Genomic DNA, 25135 nt, shown 5'->3' with positions numbered 1-25135 from the left:
ACCACTTTGTGTTCAACTATCTGTAGAGATTATGTGTGTGTGTGTGTGTGTGTGTGTGTGTGTGTGTGTGTGTGTGTGTGTGTGTGTGCGTATTGGAGTGTGTGTGTGTGTGTGTGTGTCTGTGTGTGAGAGAGAGAGGAAGGCCTGTCTTGCTACATTGGTTCCAGCAGTGGCAGCTGTGGTAGTGTCCAGTGATTACATTTCCCCTCAGTGAGACTGGATCATTAGCACTAAAGACACAATCTTAACTGAAGCCTCTAACACAATCAGGTATACTGTGATGGGGCTCAAGCTGTTGCCTAACATTATTTCTTTGCACTTATATGCCTGTGTGAGAGAGGAGAAAAGAGAGAAGAGTGTGTTTGAGAGAGAGGGAGTTTTTGGTGTCAAGGATACTTACAAAACAGAAATCAAAAAACGTCTCTCAGAAAGTGTGCTTGAATTTAATCGCTTGTGATTTTTCGATATGTAGGCCCTTCACGTTATTTTTGGTTTCCAAGGTTAAACATGAATGGACACAATAGCGAAAGCTCCACTCACTGAATGGCCGTGCGTCATCGCAGCAGCGCCAATAGCGAGCACGCCTCCTGACGTCCCTACTATAAAAGCTGCTCTCCTTTGAGACCTTGAAGCCATTTCACTCCGTTTGATGTGGATGTGAGAAATAGCCAATGTCCACTCAGTTTAAACAACTTCACTCACAGTTTATATGTGTCCACACATAAAGGCATCATGGATTTAAACTCCACGCTCTCGGGGCGCGACTTGTCCGGCTTGGGCGCACTGGCGCAGAGAATCTTTGGGAATAACTCACATTTTCCTTTTGAAAACAGCAGCGCCGCTTCCAAAACAGAGGAGGAAGACTTAGAAGTCAACACGGACGTTTACTCCAAGGTGATAGTCACAGTTATCTATGTGGCTCTGTTCGCTGTGGGCTCACTGGGGAACTCCATCACCCTGTACACCCTGCTGACAAAAAAGACCCTGCAGAACCTCCAGAGCACCGTTCACTATCACCTGGCCAGCCTCGCCGTCTCCGACCTGCTGATCCTCGTCCTCTCTATGCCCATCGAGCTCTACAACTTCATCTGGTTCCACCACCCGTGGGTGTTCGGGAACGCTGTGTGCAGGGGTTACTACTTCCTCCGGGACAGCTGTTCCTATGCCACCGCGCTCAACATTGCCAGTCTGAGCGTGGAGCGCTACATGGCCATCTGCCACCCATTCAAAGCAAAGAGCATCATGTCCCGCAGCCGCACCAAGAAGCTCATCAGCGCCATGTGGCTGGCGTCCTTCGCGCTCGCCACGCCAATGCTCTTTATCATGGGCCAGGTGATGCGCAAAGGCGAGAAGATTTGCACCGCTATCGTCTCCCCTATCACCATGAAGACTGTGCTTCAGGTGGGTGTCTCAGATTTTGGCTTTTTCAGATTGTTCCACTTCATGCAGGTTCATTTCTTTCAGGAAATGAAGAAGGCAGAGTCTTTCCACAAACAACATGACGATTGTTTTTACAAGATTAATCAAAAACGATATATGTGAAATTATCAGATCCTTAGTTCTTCTAGACGATTTGTTGACCCAATTTATCAGTGAAATTTCAGGGAAAATATCAAAAAGTGAGCAAACCTGCTTGTTGGCTCAGTTATTACGCATATTTGTTGTTAATGTGGAGCTGAAACAATTATTCAATTAATTGATTAGTCTAGTATATGATTAACCATTTACGTCATTTGTCAAGCAAAACTGACAAAGATTGTATGGTTCCAGCTTGTCAAACGTGAGCACTTGTTGCTTTTGCTTTTTTCTCTTTTTAAGCATACTTTTTGTGGAAAAATAAATGATATTTGAAAACCCAAAAGGTCGTTGTTGCACTTCCAGAACCATCTCCTCCTCTCCTAACCATCCTCCTCTGCTGCACCATAAAAACAGATTTTAATCCTGTCTCCCAAACTGGAATTTTTCCTAATCCAAACAAACATGGTGGCCTGAATTCACACATCTCCTTGCTCAATTTGTACAAAATGAACCAATAATAACAATGTTAAATGTTTTTATAAATATATAAATAAAAAAATAAAAGTTATATTGTATATATTGATGTTACAATATTGTCATACAATATCACATCTCAATGTTGTACAAAAAGTGCAAGGACATACTGTGTGTTATTTCCAGCTACCTGCACAGGAAACAGTTGCAATTTGGAAAAGGGTTAAAAATCTTCTTTATTATGCAACTGAATAAAATGCAATAATATGCAAGAATATTGTAATCTTAGTTAGTTTTATTAATTAGTTAATTAGTCTTTGAGAATTCAGAACAACTGTGTTTTTCAAAGATCTGAGGTCATTTATATTCTGAAAATCTGATGCTTACTGTAGTTCTGTGACTCAAATGTATTGATTATACATGGGGCTACTTGTATGGGATTTAATTTTGTACAAATGCAAAGAAATATGCGATCACAAATCATCCAACAGTAACTGCAACCCCAAGTCATTTCAAAATATGACAAAGAGCTACAATTTCAATGCAAAGCAAAATCCAAAACCACAGCAGTCTTTTGGTTTGCAATTTTTTTGTTTTTCCTCGGAATCCTCAGATTTTCTTGGTCTTTATGGTAATTGTGCACATTTTCTTGGGGCAATGAATCTGTGTGGTGTGGCTCTGCTGCTCTTCTATTGGTCCAATAAACTGCCAATCATATCTTGCTAGGAACTCACAGAGGTCTGATGCTATTAGCATTCGGCAGCGGTACTCTCTAAAGCTGAAATAAAAATTATTTCCACTGTCATTTTTATCACTTACCACATGATGAATCCATTAATCACAAAAATAACTATCAACCAATAAAATAATCATTAGTTATAGCCTTGTATTCATGTTAAGCAGGCATGCGGCTTAATGTAAAGAGCCACACACCTTCCAGGCTATTTCTCAAGGCCATCCCTTCTCTCCCCACTACTCCCCAAGATAAATGGTGTTTCTCTGCAGGTCGTAGGTCATATAAATGATGAAGCCAATCTCTGTGGCTTTGTTTACAATGCACATACTTGGCATTGACTCAGAAGCCCAGCAGAGTTCATGGTGTTGTGAGAGAATAGGAAATGATTAAGGTGAGGTTTTCTGTGGATGCTCTGTCACTTCGCTGCAGCTTTATGGACACTTGGCATGAGACAAAAGCAGAAGGGAATGTGACATTTGCTTGTGCGTATTCTAAGTAACTCTTTTTGTAATCACTATGATCATCACAATCATCTGCTGCGGTTTCTTCTGCTTCTGGGTTTAGTCTCTCTCTGCTTTTCTATGCCACACTTATTTTTTTACCATCTGTCTTGTCTTTTGTTTATCCCTCCATGCATGTCTTGTCTTTTCCTTTTCTCTCCTGTTCTCAATGTTTTCTTGCCCCCTCTATTCATCACTCCTACATGGCAATAACTATTTGATGCAGTGCCAAGGCTAACAATTCTTATCCTCTGATGCTTTCATTGAGGCTGTTGACATTCGTGAGCCAGGGTCTAGCAAATAGTTTGTGTCAGTGAAAAAACATTTTCTCACACATATGCTATAAAAATCATACGCTATAAAAATCACATAAGACTTTGTGTTATTTTTTCCACTTGATATAAAGACAAGAACAATATATACTCCAGGACAGTCGAGTCTGGGGACATAATTTGATGCACACTAGACTGACACACTGGACTGTGCTGGCAAAGAGGAAACAATCAAATTGTTCCCATAACATTTTATAAGTGGGTGTGTTTGTTTGTCTGCGCTGTGTATGTGTGCATGGAAGATTTAGTGCAAGCTGATTCAGTAGGCGCCTGACTGCAACAGAGGGTTCCCAAACACTCACTGTCTTTACAACAGTGAGTGACATGGGGTGAAGAGGAGTGTGTGTATTTGTGTGGGAAAATTGAAGTGAAAGGGAGAGATGAGGAGGTTAGACAGCAAGAGGGGAGACAGAAGGCTTTCCTGTGGAGATTAATAGGTGGAGCATGGCACTAACACTGCCAGGATAGGGAGTTCAATTCCCCCATGCAGTTATCCAGAATAAAGGTACGCAGTGCTGTGAGTAAAACTTTATGTCAAATGGGAAACATAAATGATACAGAACATCTACAAAATGGTTTTAACTTCTTAAAACTTTTTAAGTCCCACTGAAATTAAATTGCATGTTTTTTTCTGCTACAGCATACATATCTGCAAACAAAAAAAATCAAAACCAAAAGGGAGAAATTAATATTTTATATTTCTTGAGACATTCAAGTTTAGTAATGTATTCCATTTATAAGGTGCAAAGTAGTGGGCAGTTTTCCCAAGTTCAGTATTTACCTGAGGGGTAACTGGAGTTAAAGTCCAACTGAAATCACATTTAATCACCCCCTTTGTAGTCAAAAATAATGTCAACATGTTCTTAAAACATCCCCTCCAGATATGTATTAAGACATATCAAATACCTACTATAATGTTTGGAACAATATTGTGTGTCTGATATGGTTTTTCCACAAAAAATATAATTACCACTTTAAAATCCTTAAAGTGACATCTCCTCCTTCTCCCTCATTCAAAATTCCAGAATCTATAAATATGCATTTTTTTTTTCTCATAAGTTTGGACTGCTGGACACAAGGTGTGTCGTACTTTAATGTAAAGTCCTTTTTCAGTGTATGTGTACTGGAGGCTTTAACCCTTTGAACTCTGCAATAGAAATGGTCCGCCAGTGCCTACATTGGTATTTTTGCTTATTGTGATGTCATTTTTTGGAGTATCGTCAAATGCTTCATATCCCTAGAATCTGTACAACCTAAGCTAAAAGGTTATGTAAGTCAATAAACCATAATAATTGATATATGTATTGAAATTGTGTCATATATTTAAAAAATACAAAAATCGGACATGTTTTTTCATCAAATTTTACTGAATAAACACACAAAATACATTGATCCAAAACATTTCTGAATGTAGAAACATGAACAAAATATTTCTTAACATTCCATAAGTTATTTGAACCATGTACATTTTTTAGTTTTTGAGATATGCTCATTTTTATGAGCAGAGTGCAAAGGCGTTTTGTTAGTTTCATCTGCAATAGACATATTTCCCCAGTGTCTACGTTGGTATTTTTGCTTATTGTGATGTCATTTCCCAGAATATCTTAAAATGCTCCATATCCCTAAAATTTGTACAACCTAAGTTAAAAGGTTATGCAAGCCAATAAACCATAATGATTGATATAGGCCTAAGTATTGAAATTGTGTCATAAATTACAAAATACAAAATGTGTGTTGGGATGCTTTGCGTCTGGGTGGTCCTCTGTTGCTCCTTCATCTCCAGTGGGGCTAAAACAAAGATAAATGAAAATGACATTAGAAAAAACATAAAAAAAAGACATATCATTAAAAATAACGATGAACTTGAAAATATAATCCTTTGACAAGCAGAAACGTTCCGCTTTGTGGAGAAAGTCTGAAACTTCCCACACCCGCGAAAACCACACACTCCCACCATACACACATGCACACAGCACAAAAAACAACTCTCTAAAATGTAAAAAACAAACAAATAAATAAATAATAATCCCTAAAAATATACTTACATTTCCTGATATGGATCGATGCCTTCAGCAAAATGGTCTTCATCCTCACTGAAGGAGTCCGGATCAGAAGAAAGCACCTCTTCTGTTTGGTCACCACCCACGAACAAAACCCCCAAAGCCTTCTTTTCTTCATCATCACGACAAAAAAAAGACACATATATGCTCCAAAAATACACTTACTCTCTCAGTATCTGAATCTGAATCTCTCAACTTTCTCTCAATCTCTCTGACTTCGACCTGCTTCTCCATTCTGCTCCACTCCGCTCCACCGCACCACCCCGTGTCGTCATTACGTTTTACCCGGTTTTATTACACGCACGTAATGTGATATAATGGTGTCATCATCTTCTGACACAAGCGTACAATGTGATTGCGTAAAAGATGAGAGCTCTAGCTGTTATGGTTTTTATTTTAGATCTATTTGAATTGGACCATGTAAACAGCGCTGGCAGGATAGCTGTGTTACAGGCATGGAGACAAAGCAAACAAAGTAGTGTAGCAACATGTCATGGACAGTGTGTCACTAACAGGGATTTTGAAAAGCAACAACCAAACCAATATCGAACGGGTCCAAAGTGATATTTGCAGGTATGATTACATGCTGTTTAATGTGCTGTAGCTGAGTAGCTTATTAGATATCTAGCCTGCTAACTGACATTAGTGGTGCACTTTTCCCCAGTGAATGTTTGTTTGATAGCTCGTTCAACAAGCTAAGGTGCAGGACAAGACGTGTTCATGTTTGTAAGATAAAAACTGGACTTTAACAGGAAAGCTAATGTGGGTTGTTGTTCTATGGCTCTGTTGGGTAGCAGGATGCTGTCAGGCTCAGTGTGACCATCTGTTCTGCAACACAGTAAAATCCAAGCAAACCAAAATGTATCACTAATAGCCAGGTGAGATCATTCTCTCTTCTCAGTGGTCAGATGTGTCTGGGGTGGGAGCCCCATAAACACAGAAAGAAAGCCCTGAAGAAGTTCCTATTTGCCCAAATATCAAGAATGCAATGTACTTCTTTGTGGTAGTTCAGGTCAGATCTCAATTCATTCTCCGGCAAGCAACTGTTGATTTCACTCATCTGCTTGCAGAGTATGTCTGTACTTGGGTCAGATCAAGGTTGGATCATGTTCCTACCACAAACGAACTGCTTCAGAATTTGTTTGTGACCAGACTGTGACCACTTTATCTAGAGGGTAAGGTTGTTTTGGTCCACACCCCGGTGTTCAGATCTGCCAAAACAAATCATACTAAGGAGGAAAACAACCTATTTGACAGACGATACCTATATCTGTATCTTCATCAAACTTTATAAAAAATCTTTTGAAAGATATCCAGTGATTTAGTACTGCGTTTGTATAGTTGTTACCCGCAAATGTTTTTCATTAGACCTCTTCTGTAATGGTATAATGAATATCTTTGCACTTTTGGTCATAGGAAAAAAGAACACGCCACCTTGGACTTGGGAACATTTGATGGTTATTTCTCACTATTTGCTGACATTTTATGAATCACTAAGACCACACCATTTGAACGGTATAAAAGTAGATTTATTTGGATTGTCGAGAGGGTTCAGGATTGATGAGGAGAGTGTATGGTGGGTTGCATGTGGATCAAGGAGAGGGATGAAGGGGTCGATTGATGAATGGGAGCTGAAGGTTGGTCCGGGTCGTGTACGGTGGAATGATGGGGTTGAGGAGAGGGATGAAGGGGGTCGATGGCGTTGGGACAACCGGGGACCAAATGGAACATGTGTCTCTATGAGCTTTCTGCTTCGTCATCCCCCAAAATTAACTTCATTGGACTAAGTAAGAACGGGCTCTTTGAATGTCGCTGAGGTAGGTATGGAATCTTGGGAAGACTAGCGGTCGAGAATTTTATATATTTAATTTTAACGGGTGGTCTGGGATTATTATTTGGAAGTGGTTGAAGCGGCTCCACTGCGGAAGAATTGGCCAGAGTACGGTTAGGAATGTGGACTGACTTTGTCAATATGGGGAGACAGGTTGCCTGTGTGGAGAGTTTGGTAGTGGGCCAGGAAGTCTGAAGTGAGGGGCAAGCGTTTAGCATAAGATGTGGTTCGGACTTACAGATAACATGTCGAAGTGTGCGTGAAATAAGGCTAGGTATGGTGCCCCTGAGGACAGTTTTATGGAGACGTTAGTTTGGCTGGCATAGACGTGTATTGTGGGAGATTTAATCTTGACAATGGAACGGGCCGTTCAGGTGGCTGATCGGAGGTGAACCACCTACTGCTGCGTCTGAGCACAGCAGGATGTCGTGGGATTAGGTACAGAAACAAAAGAAGGAGCTGCTGGATCGGGTGGAGTCAAAAGCGTAGAGGCAGCTGCTGCTGAAGGAAGGGAAGAGGAAAGGATGAGGGGATGCGAGAAAAGATGAAAAACACGAGACAGATCAGACAGGGAGGGAGCAGGCACATGGGAAGATACGACCTGGCCCTGCGAGAGGGCTGAAGCTGTTGGCTGCGTCGTGACGTCCTCGACATGCGGCATATCGGTGTTGCTGGGCGGGGAATCCAGAAGTGAGTGGCCGTCTGGAGCGGTGATGGAGGTGGAGGCAGAGAGGAGCAGGGAGAACCGGGCATCGTTGTCAGTTCGGCGAAACAGGATTTGTATCTGGAGTTCAGCCTGGCCTTCAGCCAGGGCTGAAGAAGTCTGGGCTCTGTTGTAGTTGTCGGCGTTGTGATGTCATCGGTGTGCGGCGTGCATCGGCCCGGCGGCGGACAATGAACACGCAAGAGCGAGAGGATTTGAGCTGCCGGTGAGAGAGTTGATGGAAGTACAGTCTACATAGACTTGGAAAGTTTGTCTTTATCATCGTTTCATAGGAGTGGGACGACCGTCTCCTCGAGAGCTTGCCGGAGGTGAGCAAACATCCGATTGAAGATGTTAATCGCTTGGAAAAGAGCCACGTCCAAGTGGGCCATTGTGTGGATGCATTTGGAGCATCTGGATCCCAGCTGCGTCTGGAGGAGAAGGGGAGAAGGAGAAGGAGAATGTGGATGTGGTGGTGAAGGAGATATCCGTTGGTACTGCTGGATCTAGTCGTGGGTGGTATGTTGCCCAGGAACGTGGATCACGGAGCACGGGCAGGAGGTAAGGGTTTTCGATGCAAGCGTGTCGTAGGTCGCGTGAGAACTGAGACGTACGGGAGAGAAAGGGGTTAGACACACTTATATAGGTATGCACGGATGATTGAATTAGTGAGGCACGGGTGATTGAATTTAGTGAAAGAGAGGGGTGTGGTCTTGTTCCTGAACCTTGTCATAATAATAACTCCATTTAATGGAGAATCAAGGAAATAATGATTAGTTACAGCCCTATAGTTTGATTATGGTTTTCATACCCTACAAAAGAAAAGTGCTAAAAACTAAACTTGCAAGTGCAAGTGTGTAAATTATCTACCAAGGGGAAGGAGGAGAGAATGAGGGAGGAAGAGGGAGAGAGTAAAGAAGCAAGAGAGGATTTGTTTTTCATTTCTTCAAGACTATAGGATGTGAGCAAACTGAAAGGGAAGTTAACTCACTGCAGTTGACAGTAAGCTCAGATATTTCCAGTACATTTACATTTCACATGCTGTGTGTTTAGCTGGCACTGGTGTGTGCACTTACCTTGGCCTATATACCTGCGGGTCTGTTTGCTGCCATTGCACTGAGTGGTCTCCTGCTGTGCAGGAGTCTCTGCTTTGGTTGCAAAGGGTCATGCAGTTTGTGCAGAAGGGTGAATTTGTACTACAAAACAGTCAGAGACTATGTACATTAAGCCAGCTAAATTCTAATTTGCTGTTTTTGTGCAAAAATCCCATGCATCCGCAGTAGGAGTTTCAGCTCATTTCTGCAAATACCTCCATCCACATTAAAATGCCAAAATGGGTAATTCTTCTCCTACTGGGCATGCACGGACATCTGCAAGTCTGCCAAAATAAAACCACTGAAGAAGAAATGGTATACTGTTCCCCGTACACACTACAAGGCCAAGCTGGCGCGTTCACATTTGCACACTCTGAAAGCTGTTTTCAGGGAGAAAAATGCTGTTTTAGTCTGTGCGGAGGGCCAAAACAGAGAGAAGATGTGTTTACAGATTTAGCCAGCTTAGCATGGACACAGTCTGATTCCTCCGGGGGAGAAGGAGAATGTTTTCTAATAGCTTCAAATGTTTTATTGGTTGTTGCACACTTATTTCAGTTCCTCCTGGTAGACAAAATTATCATTTTTTTACCATCTAAAAACTGTTGTTTACATCATTTTGTAATTCTGGTTTACAACAGCAGAGAGCTAACTACAGAAACAGGCATGACAGCTATATTTTGACCTTGCAAAATAGGAAAAAAAAAAAGTCATATGAAATCCGATACTGCACTCTATGTTCAGACGATCTAAGCTAGGCTAGGGCATCTAAACTGGGGTAGTTAGCTTTTAGCTGGACAAGATTATCTGGTCTTACACTTTTCTTCATTATAATTTGATTTAACTACTGCCTTGTTTATATGGTATAATACACTCAATAACAAAGATTTTGTATGATCAAAATAGATTTTTTTATTACAGGAAACAGTTTGTAAAAAGTTGGTAAATTTTCTTTAGCTTAGGCTAGCTGTTGCTGCCCTCGATCAGCTAGCTTTAACTAGCTGGACTGCAGTCACTGCAATTTGGTTTTTACCTCTGTTTTGTAAATCCTGAAAATTTCATGTTTCTTTTAATTGCACATGTCTATGGCATAATCAGTTTTATATGTGAAACAGATGATGAGAAGTCAGATTCAACTCAATTTTGACCAAATATGTAGTTACTGTGTTTTGACTTTGAAACATAAATTTCTGTGCTAAATTTAAAATTGTGACTTGTGGCTAAAGTCTGAAATGACAACTCATTTAAGAGTTCTTTCCTTACCAGATGGCTTAAACAGTAGTTCTAACAGTAGCTTTAAAGCCAAATTACAAAGTCTGTTAAACCTACCCAATTCTTTATACACCCATTCTGCATCTTATTGGTTTTTGCTTTGTATAGAGATTCTTCCATGGCATGTGTGATGTGCTGTTGTACATAATTTTGCATTATGTGTCCTGTTCCATTTGTTTAATTTTCATGCTGTTCAATGCAGCTCATCTGATAATGATCATTTTAATTTACACACTGTTCAGTCATGTACACAACTAGCCCCCTACATTGTATCCTATACACTGTGTCGCTGCCCTCAAGCACTCAAAATAACCACAACAATCACAAGGTGATTTCAGTCATACATCACTTGATGATTGACAGTGATATCTTTAGTACAGATGTCAAGTCATCGCCATACTCTGCACACTGACAAACTTTTACACAGTACATATATGCACCATGTAATTTACACAAAATTAATGCGGGTGTATTTCTTAATATTAATGCAACATACAGTGCAGTCAGAAACTATTAAAACACTGACAGTTTGTTGTGTTGGCTTCAACCCTGTGATAAAGTGGGTGATACCGTATATCCATGTGTCTAACTCTCGGCAAGAAAGCAAGCGTATTTCTCAAAGCTGATATGACCTGCCTCTGTCAATGTTTGTCATTTTAACTGGAGAAAGTGATGGTCAGTATCAGCTGAAAATGAGAAGCTTCTACATATTGTAAATGTTTTGCATGCTGTTCTTTGCCTATATGAAAGAAAGGTAACTGCTGCTACAGCAGATTTTTTAAATGTCAGAGTTTGGCAAATGTGTATTTTTCTATTTTCCTGGGTTTCAGAACTCAATGTCACCTGTACCAGAGCACCTAAATAGTTTTTCACATTAACACACAGGAGGAGAAAAACGCAGTAATCTACAGTAAAGAAAAGATCAGATATTTGTTTTATATTTAGTTTATTAATCTTTTATTTTAGTTGATACTGTTCCAATAAAATCAGCCCTGATGTGCCTATTAAATTTAAATTTGCTGCTGAATTCTTAAGCATAACTCAGTCCTTAAATTTAATACATGTTTCAGGTCCAAACCACAATCATGGTCACACTCTTGATTTGGTTTTTTTGGGTCTGAATCTGAATTCCCTATACATTGATGACTTTTTTGTGTCTGACCACAAATGCATTATCTTTGATATTACCTTCAATGCTGACACCCAATCCATCAAACGCTCAACCCGCTCTCGCACTCTCAACAGCCATCCTGCAGACAAATTTGCCTCTATCTTTGCAGATCTCAGTAAAAATATGGCTTTGCCTACTCAGACCAACGATTTTGTCTGTGTCTTTAACAACCTCTGTTTGTCAACTCTAGATATTGTTGCTCCATTAAAAAACAAAACTATTCGAGTTAATTCATCCCCCTGGATGAATGACGACATAAGCTGTCTTAAAAGAGAGTGCAGAAAGGTTGAGCAGAGGTGGAAAAATACTAAACTTGAGGTTCACTTTTTACATATGAAAGAACTACTTTCATCTTTTAATAAGAGAGTGAAGGAGGCAAGAATGGCTTATTTTTCTAATCTCATTGAGTGCAACAAAAATAATTCAAGAGTTTTAGTTAACACTATCAATAGATTAGTGAACCCTGCCCCTCTACCTGTACCGGTCTCTTCAAATACTGACTGTGAAATGTTCTTATCCTTTGTAGATAAGGTCTCTGATATGAGGTCAAAAATATCGCCTTCTCATACTACAGGTGTTGACTGTTAAGCTCATGCCTCATTATTGAGCCAGTTTAGCCCATTAACATTGGAAGATCTCTCTGCCATTATCTCCCAAATGCGCCCCTCTTCTTGCTCTCTTGATATTGTTCCAACCTCTCTTTTTAAAGATGTTTTTAGTTTTTTAGGACCATTTTTACTTTCAATTGTAAATAGCTCTCTTAGCTCTGGCTGTGTACCTGATTATTTTAAGCATGCAATTGTTCAGCCACTCTTAAAAAAGCCAAGCCTTGACCCATTGCTGCCCAGTAACTACAGACCGATATCCAAACTTCCTTTCCTTGGACAGTAATGAGATCTTTGATAAGTTTCAGTCTGGTTTTCATGTGGGGCACAGTACTGAAACCGGTCTGCTTAGGGTTTCAAATGATGTTTTAATGTGTGCTGATGCTGGGTATTGTTCAGTTTTGTTGCTTCTTGACCTAAGTGCAGCTTTCGACACTGTTGACCACTCTATTCTGCTTAATAGGCTCCAGCAGTGGGTGGACATAACCGGAACTGCCCTTGACTGGTTTGCCTCCTATTTGTCAGACAGTTTTTCTGTGGCAATTGATAATTTCATGTCCTCCTCTGCTCGGTTGTCATGTGGTGTACCCCAAGGTTCAATCCTTGGTCTGATTCTTTTCTCACTGTACATGCTCCCCCTTGGCCTCCTAATTAGTTAACTCAAATGCATGTCTTATCACTGCTATGTGGATGATACATAGCTATACATTTCTGTCAATTCAATTGACCTGAACAAACTCTCCACCTTGCAAGACTGCCTAACAGCTATCAAGATCTGGATGGCAGACAACTTCCTCCAACTTAACCCTGACAAAACAGAAATCCAATTATTGGCTGTGAGATCATTACGGAAACAGTACAGCAGTGTATAGGTCCACTAGCAGTAAATATCAAGCAAGCCTCACGAAACTTGGGAGTCCTCTTTGACCATCACATGAACTGTCACATAAAGAAAGTTGTCCAATCTTGTTTCTTCCACCCTAGAAACATTGCAAAAATATTATCCTTTCAAGATCTGGAAAAAATAATTCATGCTCTTCTTGATTACTGCAATTCACTGTATATCACCCTGAGTCGTTCTTCTGTGTCTCGCCTCCAGTTGGTCCAGAATGCAGCAGCCAGACTGTTAACTAATACTTGGTGTAGGGCACACGTCTCACCAGTGTTGGCCAACCTACATTGGCTACCAATAGCTTCTAGAATTGATTTTAAAATTCTTTTAATTAACTATAAGGCACTACATGGACTGGCCCCAACTTATATATCTGAATTACTGTGTCCCCTGACCACAGTGAGATCACTGAGGTCTACTGATCAATGCCCTCTGGCTGTGCCAAAAACTAGGCTTAAGTTGTTCCGCCATTAAGCTGGCAGCAGAGGTAGTCACATTGCCAGATTGACATCTGTGTAAAAGGAACATGCACTGCAATTGCTACTGTGACAGCTTGACAGTGTTTCAGAACAGAAAAGTAACATTTCAGAATCTTTAGGTTTAACATAAGGTCATGCTACATAACTACCAAATGTGGCTCATAATAAGGCTGCTCAATTATGGCAAAAATTATAATCACGATTAGTTTAGTCAATATTAAGATCACAATTATTTAACACAATTAGTCATTGACTCACAGAACAGAAATGCTCCCATTTTATGAAATATATTAATCCACACTCCAAGACATGCATGAGTGATGCGCATCTCACTGAGAAACCCTGTGTTTTATTTAAGCTCCTGGTCTATTTCTGTCGCATTTAGTGAAACGTAATCTGCACAGACAGCCGTTTAAATCACACAAATATACTGCTGTATATGTGTCTTGAACTTATTAACAGTAGCTACATTGATTGATCAAGGCCCCCAGTCTGTCTGTGAGCTGTCTGTTTCACTACAGGCAGATTCCCCTCACTCACTATGGTTGGCGCTGAAATAAAATCACCAAATCAATAAATACAACAATGTCGATTTCTTCCCGTGGAGCTGACATGAAAACTATTTTGGTTGAGTAAATTTCTTATGTCAGTCAGCCTGGTGAAAGCAGTTTGCCCAGCCACTGTCCTCCCAGCTCCCCAGGAGCTGCAGCTGACAGACAGCCGGCTCTGTGGACACTGAATGCAGGTCAGGGTTGGTGTGGATTGAATGGATAGAGCATGCTTATGTGCTGCTCATGTCCCGCTTACTATGGATTCTCAGTGAGAGTGAGTTTGGCCTTTAAGGGAGGGAAGAAAGCGCACTGCTGTAAAGGAAAGGGATACACTGGATTTATAACACAAGACAAAATGAGAGCACCATTACGAAATGGAATGCGGCACAATAATCGCTTTTATCTCAATTATCTTGTTTTCATAATCATTGGAATCCAAATGAAAATAAAATTTGATTGATCACCCTAGTTTATAACACTATAAATATTCTTGTATCTGCTGACACATCTGAAATGTCAAACAAGAGTTCAGTATTACTTTGCCAAACAGCAGGCTGTTTTTTCTGTAGTTTTTTTCATTTTCACAGTGTAATGTGATGAATTCTCTCAGCCCCACTGTTTGAGTACAGTGAAAACAGATACACCAGAGGGGTGTTCCATCAACGCAGCTAAAGAAAGCTGTGCTTACTTGAAAAAGCCTTGCTGGAATTAACATCAACTTCCACTTGAGGCTCAAGCCATTTCATTAACGCAGCTTAGCTGTGTCTAGTCAACGCTAACTCTAGCCAGGCTGGAATAACCTGGCAGTATGTGCATGCACATGACTACATAAGCAGCCCAGAACAGTCGATTGTCGAAAAGACGATAGTATGTCACAAAGCGAAGGGAAAACTAGAGCAGTGTTCTTCTCAGCAGCAGAACTAACCTGCTGATGAAACTATATGAAGGATATAAAGGAGTCTTCTCCAAATAGGGCAGTACTGTTGCAATTAACAAGGTGAAGGAGATGGCTTGGCACAAAATTGAAGACAAAAGTTAAATTTACACCCGTAGGCGGGTAGTGATGGCCTAAAGGTTAGAAGAGCAAACTTATTACTAGAAGGTTGATGGTTGGATCCCCACATCTGGCTTGATGAGTCTGTGTGGGGAAAGTGAAGAGCAGCACTTGTCCTTGTTCATGGTTTTATCCTTATTTGTGAATAAAGGAGCATTCAGATCAGTAATTGTGGCTATATTATCACTAGGCTAGTAAATATCAGATGTATATTTAAAATTATGGTGTAGGCAACTTAAGAGAACAAACTTACCATTACCAACATTATCATCTACTCTTTGACACATTTTCTCTTTCACAGGACATCCATTTACAAGCACCAATGAAAGTTCAAAGTTAGGAAGTTGGAGTTGGAGATGAAGAAAATGGAAATGGATAATAAGTACAGTGGAAAGCGCTTACAGTGATCACGTCTGTCCGAGTCAAATATCACTATAAGCAGATGATTATAACCTTTTCTTTTTCTTTACTTCTCATGCAGAATACCATCTAATTGACATTTGTATATTTATTAGCCTACATGAATATAAAGTAATGAAATGGACAACCTCACTATTTACTGAATTTTTTTCACTGTTTCAAAATACAGTATAGCTGTTTCAAATGCAGTGTGCTTTTGCCAATGACAAGTTCCTTATTTTCCTCAGTGGCAGAACAGGCGAAGATAGCAGTGAAATTGATTTAAATTTCTTTCCCCCGCCTTTCATTGTCACAAGCTTCTAGGAGACATCTGTCAATGACAGAAAATTACTTTCTGCCTCCATCATGATTTCAGTGTGCACGCAGCAGCAGCCTCAGGTAGGCAATATTTGTGCCACAGCCGCTTATCATGGGAGTAAAGTACAAACAATAGATTTACCGTAGTTAAAATGTTTTTACATATGTTGTCATGTATGAAGACACCCAAAATGAACACTGTCAGTGTAAGACTACTGTAAGACTACTTGATTTCTATAGGCGAATTATTTATACAGCATAAATTTTGTGTAGGAATGATTCTGTCCTGAGCTTTTTGATCCATATAAGCAGCTGATCACTGTAACCGTGATCGCTATAAGTGGTTACCACTGTATACATCAACACAGCAGAAGGTCATGGTTTGGACTTTATTTAATTTTCTTTTTGTCTTCACAGCTTGAACAAAATGAGTGAATGAATGAATGAATAAATAAATAAATAACTTCAAAACAACATTGGCACCCTTTTATTTCTTAAATTATAAATGCTAAGCTTTTAAATAAAAGGGTTCACTCCAACACAGAAGTGACCATGAATAAAATGGGGATTAATTGAAGTATTTTTGTAAAAGTCCCTCACAGTTCTTATGTTTCTGGACAAGTGATGCAAGTGCAAAAATGCACTTGATGGAACTATCTTTTGGGAATCTATTTCTTCCGTCAGACATTCTTTGACACACCACTAAATTAAACTTGACAGTTAGCCTGCCACAGAGCAGGCTCATTCTGCTGAATAAGTCACTATGGTTACTGAGCTGAGAATCATAAAAGCCGCAGTGATGGAGCGGAGCTCTCACTTAAATTAGTGAGGCTTTTCGAAATAAGCCAGGCTTCTCCTTTAGCCAGCTTGATGGAACACCCCTCAGTTGGGTGTCTTCTGTTGTTTTTCTGACAGAGTTGCTGCTCAAAGCATCCATTTCCAGTGATCGATAAATGTGTAATTTCCAACAGAAATCTGGGACAATTATTTCAACCTTTTTAGCATTGTTACTATTATAAACAAAATCTTCAGGATTGCAACTGTAATACTACAGTGTGTGTGGGTTTTCTGGTAGAGAATATATGAGGAAGAAGGGTCAGAGAGTAGATTTGCCTTAAATTATTGTTCATTGCATTTTAAATACTTCACAATTTGTATGTGGTGAAATGTCTGAACATTGCAGGTCATTGTGAAAGCGTGTTTGGGTTCTTGTGCTCTGTGGATGTGAGAGATGAGGCTAGACAGGAGCCATCAGTGATTGTGTCTCTATGCAATTCTAAAACACCACGTGACACATGGCATGTAGCTTGTGCAGAGACCATTGTCTAAACAATGTCAGATGATGCAGATATTTGGATTGGATGCTGAAAGTGAGATAGATGTCTCTTTAGATATGAAGAAGTGGGTTACAGCAATTGTGAGAACAGTGTGCCGGAGGAAAATAAGGTAAATAGGTTCTCAACTGGTTGTAAACAGCATGTAAACACTGACTAAAAGGTAATTACTTAATTAAGGATAATAAGTCTAATAAATGATTTTATGAAAGGGCAGAAGATTTTAAAAAGAAAGAACACGCTTTGTAAAGCTGTGGGAAATTAGTCTTTTTGTGGGCAATAAATAAGCCAAAATAGTACATGTACACAGATTTTATTCATCAGGGACAAGAGGATATTTAAGACAAAGCCCTAAAACATAATTTTAATTTTAAAAGGACAACTTTTCTCTTTCTTTCAGAATCAGTCATACCCATCCTGTTCACCAAGCACTCAATCTCATTCTTTGCGTGCACACCTGTTACCTTTCACCTCATCAGCCCTGACCTATTGCCTACCTCCACAGCTGCACCTCAGTGGCTCATTAGAAAAACTGATAAAATGTATGTTTGTTACTATGTTTTAATAAAATATTCTTATTCCATATAGTCTTTAAGTTTTTGTGTAGCACCCCCAGTGAATCCAGATTAAAAACACAGACATTTATACAGTACCCCTAACTGCCACCAGGTCAAATTTACCTGTAAATGAAATGCATTTATTTCCATGCGGTGTATGTTTTAAACATTCTAAGTTGCTAGGCAGCAGCATTCGTTTGAGTGTGTGATCTGACAACTAAGTCAGAGGAGAATGACCTGCAATAAAACCTTCGCCATGTGCCTGAAGTGCAGGAAAGCTGTTTGTGGAAAATGGACAGTCAAGGTACTGAATGTCTGCTCAAAGTGTGTTTGAGGGACATGTCATGTTCATGTGTTAGCCCACTCACAAATGTTCACTGTATGTAAAACTTACTTTTAGTTAATTGATTATTCATCCATTATTGTTTTGCCATGTTACTGTTTATTGTTTATAGGCTATTTAGCCTAATTTGACCGTTGCCTTACTGTTTTCATGAATAGAACACCAAAAGAGAAATATATATTTGTGCTATGATGTTATAAATTAAAGAAGGCTTCAATGATTACCTCAAGTTTCTTAGTGATGTTCTCTTATTCACACACTGTTCAAATGCCTAAATTAATAAATGATTAAGTGAAATTGTGTGCTTGATTTTGTCATGTGGATTTTGTTGCGATATTGAATCACCCATAAGTGCAATGGTTGTTGTTATTATTATTATTATTGTTATGGCTCATTATTGCCCATTTGGGGTATTTAGGCTACTTTGGTAATTTAAATAACATGAGTTATCTCATTATGTGATGATACCTTCTAATACCCATTTTCAGTGTCATTTTAAGACTGATTTATACTGACACCCATGCAAAGCGATTAGTGTTAGATCTGTTAGATTATAACACAAGAGGACCAAAGCACAGGTGATGATTAAACAAACTCATGTCGTGACTTTAGATATTCCTTTGTGAAGACAAAATGCGGTAGCCAGATGCACAGGTGAAAGTGTTAAGAGTATTTTCTAAGAGTGTTTATAAGTGTAAATGTTGTAAACAACACAAAAAAGGTTTCCTACTTAAAATTGTTCAGAATGAAAATGAAGCTTAATGTGGAGTAAGCTTTCCATTATAATTCATGTTACTGTGTAGAAGTCAGTTTAAGAAAGTAAATTTTGATTGAATGAGCTACTACTCGAGGCAGATGTTACTGTCACAATCATATATCATCTAATGATCCTTCATTCCCTCTGCTGTGAGGCTTCACAACGCCCTTTGCTCTCAGTAGACAACACAGTGACTCATCATAATGCAATATACTACTCCCCTCAGAAATATTATATGTAAATATTTTTGCACTACACACTGCCAATTGCAGTGGAACTGTTTTCGGTTTTGCCCTACGCTGCCTTTTGCATTTGTACTGTTATTGATTAGGTTGGACAGTTTTTCTTTAAGTTCACAGTTTTAGGTTTTACAGTTTTATCAAGGTTGTACAGTTTCCTTTCTGTTCAATAGTGTTCAACAGTGTTCCATTAGCTCATTGGCTTTGCACTTCAGTGCCACTTGCATTGAAATTCAGGTTGTATAGTTGTACTGTTCTGCTTTGCTCGTGTACTTACCCATAATGGCATTTTATTCTTACTTTTACTTATTTATTTAATTATTTCCCCATTCTATATTTCAATTCTCTGATGTTACTTTCCTTATGCACATGTAACCCCCTGTGTTCTGATTCAGCCGCTGCTGCTGCTGCCGGAATTTCCCCCCAGGGGTCAATAAAGGCTTTCCTATCTTATATTAAAATTAAAATAAAGCAGTGGTGGTTCCTATAAGTTTCATGAATATGCACGTCGTCTATTGAGAATGTCATTCTGTCATCATTTCTGTATTAGAGTTGCATAAATAAAAACAAAATAGATAATGAGATAGATAATGAACCTGAGAATATACCACCAGCAACATGACATTTCAGCCAGAAGAAATTAATATAGGTCATTTGCAAGAATAGGGAGAGGAGGCTGAATTAATTTGTATGTGTTGGTTTATTTTCTAATTTAAACATCATCACTCATCCGACACCAAACATCACTTAACAAAGAACATCAGTGTTCACAATAAAAGTATAGAATTAAAAATGTACAAAAACAATGAAAATTTAAATAAAGCATGTCGCTTTTGGTCCCTCCTGCACATTGTAGAGCTTCTTAAGATGCTCTCAGCCTCCTACAAGTCATTCATTAATCTATGTCATTTCTGTAGAGTCTTCAGTCACAATACTTTTGAGAAACACCTCTTAAAGTTCAGAAAGTTTGTAAAATGGCTTTCATGATCATCTTTGCCTTTTGGCCTTTTGGAAAATGAGGTCCAGGTCTGTACATCTCAGTCCCCTTAATTGCATCTCTGTTTCCTCACATCGTAGTCAGATGCAAGAAAGAGGAATCAAGGAAACATGTTTTTAGTGAAATGAGACGTCTGCTCCTCTCAAGTATCATCTGAAATTTGCCATTTTCTGACAATGGCACAGCTTGATCAGCTGTCACTATACATAGCCTCAGTGGGCCTCCTTCCTGTTTTAAAACAACTGCTGTCACACCTGAACAAATAACTGAATCAGTGAGTAAAAGACTTTGGTGATGAAGCTGCAGCTGATTCTCTGACTCTCTGTGGCTGTTCCTCAACATTAGGCCCATGCTGCTTCATTTATCAGCAAGATAACTATTCTGATGTTAGGTAGCTAGCCATGTTACATACCAGTATTAAATCACCCTTAGGCACTGTTGCTCACAAGAAAATTGCCAACAGCTGCTCTCCCTCTGATTGTTTCCTTTCTTTTCTGATTTTGCTTGTTTTTAAAATGACTCGATAGCTCCAAATTCACCTTAAGTTCTCAGCATCACCATTAGCACAACTACAGGGTATGAAACCTGAACTATTTTTGTCCCCCTTGCTGCAGGAGTGGACTAAACCATGTCCACCTTTCAGAGGGGATGGCCCTGCAGAGGCTCTAATGTTGTTTTAGATACAAGAGACAGTCTGAACTATGTATTAAGCCGACAGTAATAATTTATGTATAATGCTAATAATATAAAACTTCAATATTTCAGATAAAAACTTTTATTCCAGGCTTTTTGAGGGACCTTCCCATGTTTGGGCACTGTTAATTTAGTTCCACAGTTCCCCACACTATGATTCAATTCCATTCAAGCCCCTATACCCTCCCCCTACTCACTGTCACTCTGTTTACGGGGTCTGACACATTATGTGCCATTCCAGAGTCTTCTACCACCAAGTCTGCTTCGACATTTGCTTATTTGCTACACTCCTTGAAAGTGCAGTGCCTTTTGTGTCCAAGATTACCAGAATTTGTGTAATTTATGTAAATCCTTTCATGTGCAACAAGTTAAAATATAACTTACAGTAAAACAATGTGGCCTAATAAAGGTTGATAATAAAGAAGAAGAAAGAAGATAAGAATAAAGACAAGTAGGAGCATTTCAGAAAATGTTTTATAAGTTGTAAATGCCTAAATGTAATTGTAACGTAATAGACACACATACCTGCTGCCAGTACATTAATGAGAAAAGGTGTCTTACCAGAGGCACTAGTACTAGAGGTCAGAAACTCCACAGGGTGCCTTTTAACAATAAAAACTGGACAAACATATCGTTTTGTATGTATAGTGTATACAGATCAGTCCAACCACTTTTAATCCATGATATGATTAGAATGTGCTCTGTGGATACAAAAAATTCCCTTTTTGTAAAACATTATTATTATTATAACACATATGTTGTGACTGAATGAAAATGACAGCAATAGATAAGAATATTTATTGTCTAAAGACAATCTTTCTGATGAATGATGAAAGTTGTTTCATGGTTCTTTTGGACCCAAGTAAAATCTAAACATTGGTCGTAATATGACATCTGAGTTGTATTTTTTCCTGATATACAACAGCAGCAGATGCATTGTCAGAGCAGTCCAATCACAGGTTTCCAAAAAAGGAGTGCGTCAGTCTGATAAAAGACCACCACAAAAGCTGGTGTATCCTCATTCAGGCCTCCTTGCTCCTCAAAGCAGAAATAAAAGCATTGGAACGTCCTTCATGGTGGTGGAACGGACCAATTTCTGCATGGCCATGAGAGTATTACCTGGTATCTAGACAGCAAGTGTGTCAGATGTATTTTTCACATGCATGTCACATGCAACAGATACACTCTCATTTTAATGTATGCAGCTGTCTGCACCGGCTCCGTGCAGGCTTGCGTCTCACAGGCATAACTGTGACCTGAAGTGTTCATTTACGCTTCAAGTCTATTTTTGTTTTACGGGGAAAATGGAGGAAAATAGGCTCTGAGCGCTTCCAACACACAGGTGACCTACGCTCAACACTGTACCCGAACGCCTTCAGTGTAGATACACACACAGAGCACTCATTGCTGCTGCTCTGCTGACGTACTGCTCACACTATGCTTGCTGTCTAGACACAGCAATAGGGAGCAACTGACTCTGCCAGTCATTCTGAAGGCTTTGTGGAAAGATTGTACTTGGGATAAAAGCTGCAATTTGTATTTAATAAAAGTATATACCATATTTTCTCTGATAGTGGCCGGTAGACCCTCAATTAAAAGCCGGGTGTCCAATAATGGCCATGGGTGTGGTCGACACGAACAAATAAAGGCCAGCCCCAAATACAGGCCGGGGAGGGAAAAAACAAGGATGGATTGAGGCTGTATTCAGACCAAATCAGGTGTTGCTGCGCACCGCTGCAGGGTTGTACGGTGGTGTGCAGGGGTGTGGGTGTGTTTATTATACACTGCTTTCTTACCAGCTCCATCTCTTCATTCACTCTCCAGCCCCCTCTCCCTCTTTTTTTAACAGGAGTTGGGAAACTGACAGCAACTTTTAACATTATCAAATGAAAAGAAATGTCCGTCTCCCTCCTCTTGGTGCCTGTTATAATGTGACTGTGGTTTGTTGTAATGTACAAGTGCCACAAGATGGCGGTAGCTATAATTGAAGTACCATATAGGACCTGTGCAAGTATCAGTGACTAGATTTTCCATAACACCAATGCCACAACACTGTAGAGAGCGAACATGGCACCCACCAGACGGAAGTTTGACATCAAATTCAAAGACAGAGTTTTGCAATATGCAGAGGAAAATTAAGGAGCGAAAGCTGCAAGACATTTTGACATTGACTCGAAAAGAATCAGATACTGGAAAAAAACAGAAACGTGAGCTGCTGTTAGCTGACAAGAGGAGAGCATGGCTAGCTGGAGGTGGGAAGAAGAAAGTTAGCTTGGAGCTAGAGAGACAGCTGATTGATATTTGATATTTGACTGTGCTGTTAACTGGCTATTAATGTTTATATCCAGTGTAACATTACCCCAGATTTGTTTAATTTTAACTGACACTGGCCATATTTCCCCTCCTGTACTTGACTGGTCATACTTCACACAAGTTATACTGAAATGTTTGTGTAATGTTTCACGATAAAAGTCAGGAAATGAAGGCTTTTATTTTATTAATAGCATAATTAATAAATAAATAAATTAATTAATTAATTAATTAAAATAAATATAAAAATTTAACAGAGCAAATGGAAGCAGATCAGAAAACAGGGAGGCTTTGTACTAAAAAAGAGCAAATATACTTATCAAACGGAGGGAATTAGGAATAAAGGCCTCTCTCTAATATAAGCCTGCTTCCAATAAAGGCCTAGTTCCCTCTGCAGTTGAGGTAAATAAAGGCCCCGGCCACTACTAGAGAAAATACGGTATTTTGTTTCACACAATATGCAAATTAACTGTAATTTTCCTAAAATAATAATAATCTGTTTTTCAGATGACAATAATTACATAACTAATAATGTTTTGAGAAGAAATAAGTTAACATTTTTCCATGATGGTTGTTTCTTACAGTAGTTCATTCTTGGGGTCCCCAAGAACCCCAGTCGGTAATACTTGTATGTTAAACCATTTAGGGTAAATTGGCTTTATGTTCTTCCTTTTCTGCTCCTCTTTGATAGAAAAATGAGGAGTGCAGCTGTTTCATTGCTTCAACATGGCCATGCCAGCAACTGAATGTGTACAGAGAGAAATGGAAGAGTGAATAATGGATATTATATAACTGTGAAGGCCTGGTATAAAAATGTTCAGGTAGCATGATGTAAGCAAGAGTATAAAACATTTGTGAAGAATGCAAAGGATATCCTTCAGGGTAAATGCTGCCATCCCTGAAATTGCATTATTGTACAATGACAGTGCATCCAGAAACAATGTAACAGAATGACAAAATGTGTGGTTTCACTCAAAAGTGACATGACAAATAGTATGATATTTTGGTAAACAGTATTAATCATTTAAAAGATACTTTAATTGAATAAGAGTTTAGAGGTAGAGAAAAACTGAATAGGAGAAGAAGAGGAGAAGAAACTAAGTAAAAAAATGTTGGTCATTTGTTTCAGTTGTACAAACAATGATGAATGGCATAGGGCTGCCAATAAAGCTATAAATCTTGTCTAAAAAGTAAGCAATGGTTTGAGGAATTGACTCGTACACACTTGATCATAATTTGAACAAAAATACTTTAATCTTTCTATCACTACAGTCAACATGTTTCTGGAACAGAATTGCAAATGCTTTTCTCTCTAATTGTTTCCCAATAGAATCTCATTACAGCATTGCATGACAGCAACACGGGGTTTTAAAACTTTTTTAAAAATTATGCAGGACACAAATGACAATGAGCAGCAGCTCATTACCTCACAAGGTTCACTAGGTCCTGCAGCTGTGTGACAGTGAAAAGTAATGCCTGGCTGAAAGAGGTCAATATTAAGAGTTTTAAAAATATGTTGGCCAATTTCTTTTCTTTTTTCTTTTTTACATAAATAAATAACATGAGCGGAAGTTTTGATAATTAAAGAATTTTGACCAATACATTTTGCCCATTCTGACTGGATTTATTTCTCTTGGGGAAGTGGGGTGATTTCAACATTAGCTGCACTGGTCAGTGATTTTAAAACCAGTCCAAAACAGGTATGTGGGTAATAGGGATGTGCAGAGCCCAGTATTTGTATTTGTATCTATATTTGTTGAGGCAGCAAAATTATTTATATTTGTATTTGAATAAAAGTGGAAAGAAGCTAAAAAATCCTGTTTCTGTTACACTTTTAATTTAAGAAAACTGAAGTGTTACAATAAGTGTTCATATATGAACTACCTTATGAAGGAGGTCTCCCAGATCATAGATGACTG

At 39.1% G+C, this 25135-nt stretch overlaps 1 protein-coding gene across 1 annotated transcript in view; it reads left to right on the top strand.

Annotated features, from left to right (window-relative positions):
- Nucleotides 1-707: 707 nt before the first annotated feature.
- ntsr1 (neurotensin receptor 1 (high affinity)) overlaps nt 708-25135 on the top strand; it is an 89151-nt gene continuing 64723 nt past the window's right edge. The window contains exon 1 of the mRNA XM_044352055.1: nt 708-1401. Coding sequence (XP_044207990.1) covers nt 733-1401 — 669 coding nt within the window. The 5' untranslated portion in view covers nt 708-732. The remainder of the gene's footprint in view (nt 1402-25135) is intronic.

This window comes from Thunnus albacares, chromosome 5, assembly GCF_914725855.1.
Source record: "Thunnus albacares chromosome 5, fThuAlb1.1, whole genome shotgun sequence".
In the NCBI taxonomy this organism is placed as follows: Eukaryota; Metazoa; Chordata; class Actinopteri; order Scombriformes; family Scombridae; genus Thunnus; species Thunnus albacares.
This window is presented reverse-complemented; position numbering and strand designations above follow the sequence as displayed.